The sequence below is a fragment of the Echinops telfairi genome, unplaced genomic scaffold (assembly GCF_000313985.2).
Source record: "Echinops telfairi isolate 266 unplaced genomic scaffold, ASM31398v2 ScPeMD7_2;HRSCAF=8, whole genome shotgun sequence".
NCBI lineage: Eukaryota > Metazoa > Chordata > Mammalia > Afrosoricida > Tenrecidae > Echinops > Echinops telfairi.
The window spans coordinates 70,412,313-70,419,850 of NW_022103898.1; the positions used below are offsets into that span (position 1 = coordinate 70,412,313).

The 7,538-nt window shown below is 48.8% G+C and overlaps 1 protein-coding gene across 1 annotated transcript in view; it reads left to right on the forward strand.

The window, feature by feature from the left end:
* Positions 1-7,538, forward strand: part of PPM1H (protein phosphatase, Mg2+/Mn2+ dependent 1H) — a gene marked incomplete at its 5' end in the record, with an annotated part of 349,303 nt that overhangs the window by 262,170 nt on the left and 79,595 nt on the right. The window contains one exon of the mRNA XM_004700807.2: positions 2,958-3,076. Within this exon, the coding sequence (XP_004700864.1) occupies positions 2,958-3,076 (119 nt within the window). The remainder of the gene's footprint in view (positions 1-2,957; positions 3,077-7,538) is intronic.

Consider the following 7,538-nt stretch of genomic DNA (forward strand, 5'->3'; position numbering starts at 1 on the left):
GTAAACGTTTTGCAAAACCTTAACCAGTATCCTCAGATGGGGAAAATGTGTCTAAGCCTGAAGGAGAGCTTTCGAAGAGAAAAAATGTTTTGAAGTAGGGTTGTACATAATTTAATTGGCGGCACTCCCCCCAATCCCCAGCCCCACTTACAGTAATAAAATCATGGTGCATCTCATAAATAGCATCTTTTAAAGGACACCACAGGAGCTGCTGAGTGACTCTCATTCAGGGCAATCTCATGTGTGCCACCATAGAATGCTGCTCCCCAGGGGTTCCAGTGGCTGGCTGTCTCAGAGGTAGATTGTCAGGCCTTCTTTCTCCACATGGATTCAAGCTCCAACCTTTGGGTGAGCAGCCACGGGTATCAGCCCTTTGCACCGCACCGCACCGCGAGCCACTTAGATACATTGCAGCCCCCCCCCCCTCCGTTTCCTGAGGGCAAAGTCAGCAGCTGGTCTGAGGCTTCGGAAGGCGGCACACGGAGCAGGGGCTACAGATGTCACTGCAACACAGGACACAAGGCCCCTTTCAATGCACACATCCTCAGGGGCAGGGTTGAGGTGGCCCTGCAGCTATCAGAGCTTCTAGGGAGGTCTGGCTATCCTGCCTCAGTAGATCTCCCCATCCAACTCCCCTGGCAAATGTACGTCAGCCCAGAGGGATTGGGCACCTGGTTAAAACAACACCCTAGGGCCCGCTGAGCCTCCTGTTAGGAAGCAGCCCACCCTGACCTCTGCATACACAGCCCTCCTCTTAAAATTCAAGCTCACTGCTTCTGGGGCGTTTCCAGCTCATCGCAGCTCTAGAGGAGAGTAGAACTGCCCCCGTGGGTTTCCAAGACTGTCATTCTTATTGGGGGTAGAAAGCCTCCTCTTCTCCCTTGGAACATCTGGTGGGTTTAAACTACCGACCTGGCAGTTAGCAGCCCAATAGGTCCACAACCCACTACTCCAGCAGGGCTCCTCTCAGCCTTCTTGGTCCCTTGGAGTTGTGAAGAAATGTACTCAGCAATGGCCTTCAGATAATAACCTGTCTGTGCACAAAATGCCAGGGGCTTCAAACAGTGCATGGAACCGTGGCATTTTCCCAGACACTGTGCAAGCGTTTGCATTGAGCGAAGTTGTGCTTTATCCTTGTGTACTTCCCAGTGTCTTCCTTTGGGAAATGGCAAGTGTGGGTACGGATCTCTCTCTCTCAGTCTCTGTCACAGTAACGTGGATATAGATTTTAAACTATGGAACCCAATTGTGCTCCACCCCACACGGGGCCATCAGGAGTTGACAGGAACTGGTGGTGGAACAGCAAGCCATCAGGCCCTCCCCCCACCTCACCCCCTCCCAAGACTGCTCAGAATTACTACTCTGTCATTCTCTGCCTGGCCAAGTCTGACTACCCTGAGTACAATTCCACTTCTTTGGCCCCTGATACCCTTAGCTTCCAATTCCTAATACCAGGCTACGCCCAGCAACCTTCCATGAGAGTTCGTGGGAGTTCTATCTGCACTGGGCCCTGACAAGACACCGTGGGAGATGCTCATTTTCCAGTAAACTGAGGGCCTGACCATCTGCCCTTTTGCCGGGATCCCTGGAATTTCCTACAGGACCAGGCTGTAATTCATTCTGCCTACTCGTCATCCCCCTGAAAGGGATGCTGCATCCTGCCCAGGCTGCTGAGGAGCAGGGGCATTTCAGAGCTACAGCGGAAGAGCTCGACTGCAGGGATGCTCAGGGCTGTGGTCCCCGAGCAGGGCAGCGAATGCGTGAGCATGTCATCTCTTGGAGAGCTGCATTTGAATTTAGAATGTGGCAATGAGACTATTTGTTGTTTCAAAGCAATTCCCTAAGTGGCTGTTTGCTCAAGATTTTTGTAGTGTGAACAGAGCTTAGGGGGAGGGGGAGAAGCCATCTGCTTGGGAACAGGCTTCCAATTACCCGATCAAATTACTGCAGAGCACAATGGCGGCAGGCCAGCGGGTGTATCTAGTCCCAACCCGTCCTCTCAGGCCATTGTGTTTGCGTGGAGCCACACGTTCAGACTCCGGAAATAGAGCAGGTTCACAAGGGGTGTGAGCCGAGGAGCCAGCAGGGAGAATGGGGGTCAGCTTCCTTCCCTAGGAGCTCTTTCATGCGACCTTCCGAGAAGGGAAACCGTTTCGTTTGGGAAAGTAAACCTAAGGGGGAAGCTCAGCCCTTCCTCTTACGCCCTGGATCGCGTGTCTTCAACTACAATGACGATCCCTTTAGACATGACGTTCATGGTCCCTGTATAAGCTGAGTGTATAATGTGGACCTGTTGGTATTTCATTCATATTTAGGTTCTTCGGTTTGTTCATACTTAGATTCTTAAATGTCAATGTGAGGAGGTCGTGGTGGTGGGAAACTGCCAAGTCAGGGCCCCAACCCTTGGTGACCCCTTGCACAACAAAGCAAAACCAGACGTGGTCCCGAGCCAATACAACTCGTGTCTGTCGCAGATCAAGCCGTTCGATTCATCGAGTTGGGGTGAAGGTTCGCAAGGCGAGTCAGTTTCCCATAAGCCTCGCGGTGTCAGCGGCGTTCTTCCCCTTCCCCCTGGGAGTCCCGGGTGGTGGCCCTCCTTTTCCTTGCCCTCTGAACTTTGTTCTTGGGCAAATGCTGCCCTGTTGGTCTTACAGGGTTCTGCAATCGGAGGTTCCATCCTCCGATTAAGTTTAATTATTCACTTTATAGGCCTGCCTGTTGTTTGGCTTCAGGTGATTCCCAGGAGCCTGGAGTTGTCCTTGGCTGGTTTTCAGAAGTAGATCACCTGACCTTTCTTCGTTTAAGTCCATTTATTTCCCTTAAATATGGGATGGGGAGGGGCGTGAGGGGCTTATTTCTGAAGTACCAACTGTCTTGATTTGCAAAACATTCTTGAGTCAAACATGTATATATATTTTCTTCTAAATATGTGTTACTGTTTTTCTTTTTGCTGTTAGGCCTTCATGCAGCCTCACTTGCTGGGAAATGAGTTCACACATTTGGAGTTCCCAAGGCGAGTGCAGAGAAAGGAACTTGGAAAGAAGATGCTCTACAGGGACTTCAACATGACGGGCTGGTAAGAACATGCCTCCCTCGGCCTTGGCATCACCTGTGAGTGTAAAGGAAGTGGCAGCAACAGAAAGATCGCCTTAAGCAGCTTGGCTTAGAAGGCGCGGCCAGAGATCTGGGTTGGCGGTCTAGGGAACGAGGCTGCGCCTGCTTCTGCCGATCCTCCTAGCCACCAGTTCTCCCTTCCTTGGGCCGCTTCTCGGGCTTCCTAGACCCCGTCCAAACCCAAAACAAAAATGAAACTATTGCCCGTGAGTTGAGCAGAACTGAGCTCCGCAGGATTTCCTCCGCCGTCCTCTTTACAGTAGAAGCAGGTTGCCAGGCTCGCTCTGACTACACTGCAGATGGGTTAGTCTCCACCCTCCAGATTAGCAGCTGATTGCAAACAGCTCTCACTACCCTTGACCGTAGGCCCCTTGAAACCGACTGAATTCATCAATTGACAGGGCCGATCAACAGCAATGGAGGTGGACATACCTGACCTCCTCTGGCTTCCCTTTTGCCACGAGGCAGTGGTCAGACATGACTCCAACCTCCATCTTTCTTTACCTCTTCTGACAACAGCTGTTCCTTCCCCACCACTCCTCACCGATGCTGGGTTCCTGAGTTCATGGCAACGGCCTCACAGGACTCCCAGACAGCACTCACAATGAAGGAGCTCTGCTAGGGAAGTTAATAGGTTGCCACCAGTCAGGATCCACAGACCGTGAGGATGCAGTCATTAATCCACAGCAACACCCCTCTGCAGCCAGCAGCCGCGTCCTTCTCTCTCTCTCTGGTCCTTAGTCTTTCAGCCGTGTGGTCCCATGGCCTTGGCCTCCGTGGGCCAGGAAGTCAGCCCACCTGTCACTCTGAATCACAGTCGCAGAGTCTCGGCTCTGAGTCTCTGTGCCACAGTATCTGGTGGGTCTGATCCTGGTGGCCTCCGCCCATCCCTGCAGACAGAGATCTTGGACAAGCTTTTCCCAATGGTCCTGTCATTTTCCTTTGTGTCCCAGATGGATTTTATGGAGGTGTGGCTTATCTTTTAGCTGACCGTACCCCCAGAGAAAACAAAGAATAGTGCCTTCAGTTCACCCCTCTAGTAAACTCATCTTAAGGATGTCCCCAATGAAACAAAGCGTGTGACTTGGTTCACACCCTCGGCTAAGGTCAGAATTTGACCCCACCTTGATCCAGTAGCAGAACTTCCTCCAAATGAGATCACAGCCACAAGCACACATCCAGCACCTCACATCAGGAGTCATGGCTAGAAGGGCCATATTAATTGACTAACTCAACAGAGAGCAAGTATTTGACGTCTTTATTAAAAACAGTAATTTGGTGTTGAGAATGTACACCACAGCAAAAACATAATTCAAGTTTTTTCATGTACAATTCAGCGACTGGATGCGTTCTTCAAGTTATACAATTGAGCTGCTCTTTCCCCTGTAACATAAACTCACTACCCCAAATGTTCCCATCTAATCTTTTGAGTCACTCTTGTCAGTTGGATCCCATATAGATAATTCCAGAGTACAGTGCTCACGGCAGACATTCTTTACTAAACTACTGTTTGGTTTTAAGACAATGCCAAGATCTATATTTGGTTTAAGGTATAAGAATTTTCTTAAGGTAATTGTGTTGGGGGTTCAGCCAGCCTCCGTGGCTCCAGGAAGTCTGGAGTTCATTAGAACTGGAAATTCTGTCCTGCATTTTCCCTCTCTCAATCAGGATTCACTTATAGAACCAAAACTCCAAGCTCAACTCACTGTCATGGAGTCGATTCTGACTCACAGCAACCCTAAACGACAGAGTAGAACTGCTTTGGTGGCTTTCTAAGGCTGTAAATCTTTTGGGGGAACAGAAAGCCTCATCTTTCATCTGAGGAACAACCGCGTAGTTCAAACCGCTGTCCTTGTGGTTAGTAACCCAGCTCAGATCCCACAAGCCACCGACGGCTCCTTCATCTGCAGAAATGTCAATCACAATGTTCAGTTAATGGCAGGCAGGCACTGGTTCTTCGGGTCTCAAGACAAAGAAGGCCGTTCCATTTCTTCCTTCTATTCCTCTCCTTCCTCTGTTCCTCCAGGCAAACAGGGACCAGCTGTTGTACTTTGGGTGGCCTTGCCAACTTTTAAGAACCCAGGCATCATGCAACACAATCAGAGGTACCGCAGCACTACTAAACACACTATTAGGTCAGTTTATTGGAACGCCCCATGAAATTGTGACCTGAAACCTCAGAACAAGGAACCTAGTTTTGTGAGATGTGCAATGTACGTCAGCAGCCTCGGCAGCCATACCTTTTTTTAAGGAGCAGCACGAGGGTGGTCATTGTTGCAAATGTAATCTGTCGTACAATGCTTGCCAGTTGTGTGATTTTAAAGTCAGGATTCAAAAGGCTTATTTATTTAGCAAACCTGCTTGGATTTGACTCTCGGCTTAGACCATTTAAATAGATGAAGTTGGACAAACTACTTAGCCCCAAGAGCTCATTTTCCCGGTGGGTAAAGTCAAGAAGATATATCCCATTGAAAGGGTTACTGTGAGGACTACAGTTGTCATCATTTTATCACACTCAGATTCAAATCAGTCTCGCTGGGGGTGGGATCTTACTCCCAGCACGCACCCAGGTAAGCTCCAAGCCACCGACGGAGCTTCTGTCAGCAAACCCCGGCTAACATGGACTGATCTGTTTCTTCCATTGGACAATGAGAGATTCTGCTAAAGCATAAACATGTTTTCGTGTTGGAGTAAGGATTGAGTGAGAGAACAATACCTGGTACGTAGAAGTGTGGGTAAAGGTGAGTTCTTAATGCCCTGAAAACCCAACAGGTGAGCTTAGGCCAGAGAGCAGGGCGGAATGAGACAATGTGCACTTTCTTCACCGAGCTCCAGGACAGAGGTAGAGAAGTGTTTCATGATCTCCATTAGCCACTTTCCCATTCACTGTAGGCTGGGGAATCTACTTGGCGTACATCCTGTGGCAATAAGAAGCTAATCTGAGAGACTTCTGGTGGCCTTTGCCATCCAGAGAAGACCCTGATTGTGCCTGCTCTTCTTTCTCTAGATTTGGAATTATCGAAGTGCAGCCTGGGGGCTGAACGGTACCAACTGCCCACTTTTGCAAAGAAAGGGTTTGGGGTATTTTTTTACCCCCGATGCCTATGTAACATTTTCCATCTGTGGTTGCTTTTGTACTACAATGGAAGAGCTAAGTTAGACCGCCTGAGTCACAAAGCCTAAAACATTTACTCTGGCTTTGACATTCGGGAACCTTGGTGGCATAGGGCTTACGCGTTGGGCTGCCAACCACAGTGTCAGCTGTTTGAAGGCACCAGCAGCTCTGTGGGAGGAAGACAGGGCTTTCAGCTTGTAAAGAGTGACCGTCTCAGAAACGCCCAGTGGCACTTCTTCCCTGTCCTAACGAGGTGCTATGAGTCGGCATCAACTTGACGCTATTGCTTGGACTATTAGAGCCCTTCTCTAAGCCATGAATAGAATTGCGGGGAAAAGTTTCCCAGTTTTGTAAAAGTCGGAGTACTATAGAGTTTTGGTGCCCCAGAGCCATTATTCTGGCTCTACCTGGATTTTCTCGTAAATCCATTTGTATTCAATCAGCAAAATCAGTCTTTCTTACAGGGGAAAAATAAAGAGGTAAGGGCTAGTGTAGTTCATAGAAAAGTAGTGGGATCTGGCTGGCTTTTGTAGCAATGGGGAAAAGAGAAGGTAAGGTAACCTTTGTTGGAGATATCTGAGAGACCTTGAGGAAAATGGCCAAGTAGAAGAAGAGACTGGGAGATCAGACTAGGTTGACCTGAAGGGGCCCTAAAGGTCAAGCCTGGGAAGCCAGGCAGAGAAGTGGAGCTTTATTGTTGGAGGCTTAAGATTGCTCATATCCATTTCTGAAGGGGGAGTGAAATATGGAAAGCAATTTTAGGGAGATTGTCCTAAAAGAAGTTGGAAGGAGACTGAGTAGGAGAGATAGCAGACTCAGGTACTCAGAGAGAAGCTATCAAAACAATATACTTGAGATCTCAAAGGCTCTGTAGAAAGATCAAAGCGGAAAAGCAAAGAACATGAGGCACAAGGCTAGCTGGTTTAGGCCAAGGGCTAAATATGAGAGGTACGTCGTCATCAGTACCTCCTGTCTGTCCTCACCCAGGCCGGCAACCCTCTACAGAGAGCAGGGCCTCGTCATCCGTCTGACACATTGTAGACACATGCCTAGCAAGTGCTTACTGGAAGACAGGAATCAAAGTGTATTCGACCCACGCTGAGGGAGATCACTCATACTGCAGAAGGGTGAGAATGGGGAGTTTGCGTGAGAAACACGTTGAACTTGCTGCCAGGCTGTTTATCATGTCGAAGACTGTGTCATAGTAGAGTGTGTCTTTGTTATATCCACTTTTTTCTTTTAGATCATTTTATTGGGGGCTCATACAACTCTTGTTAAAATCCATACATCATTTATATCTGACATACTA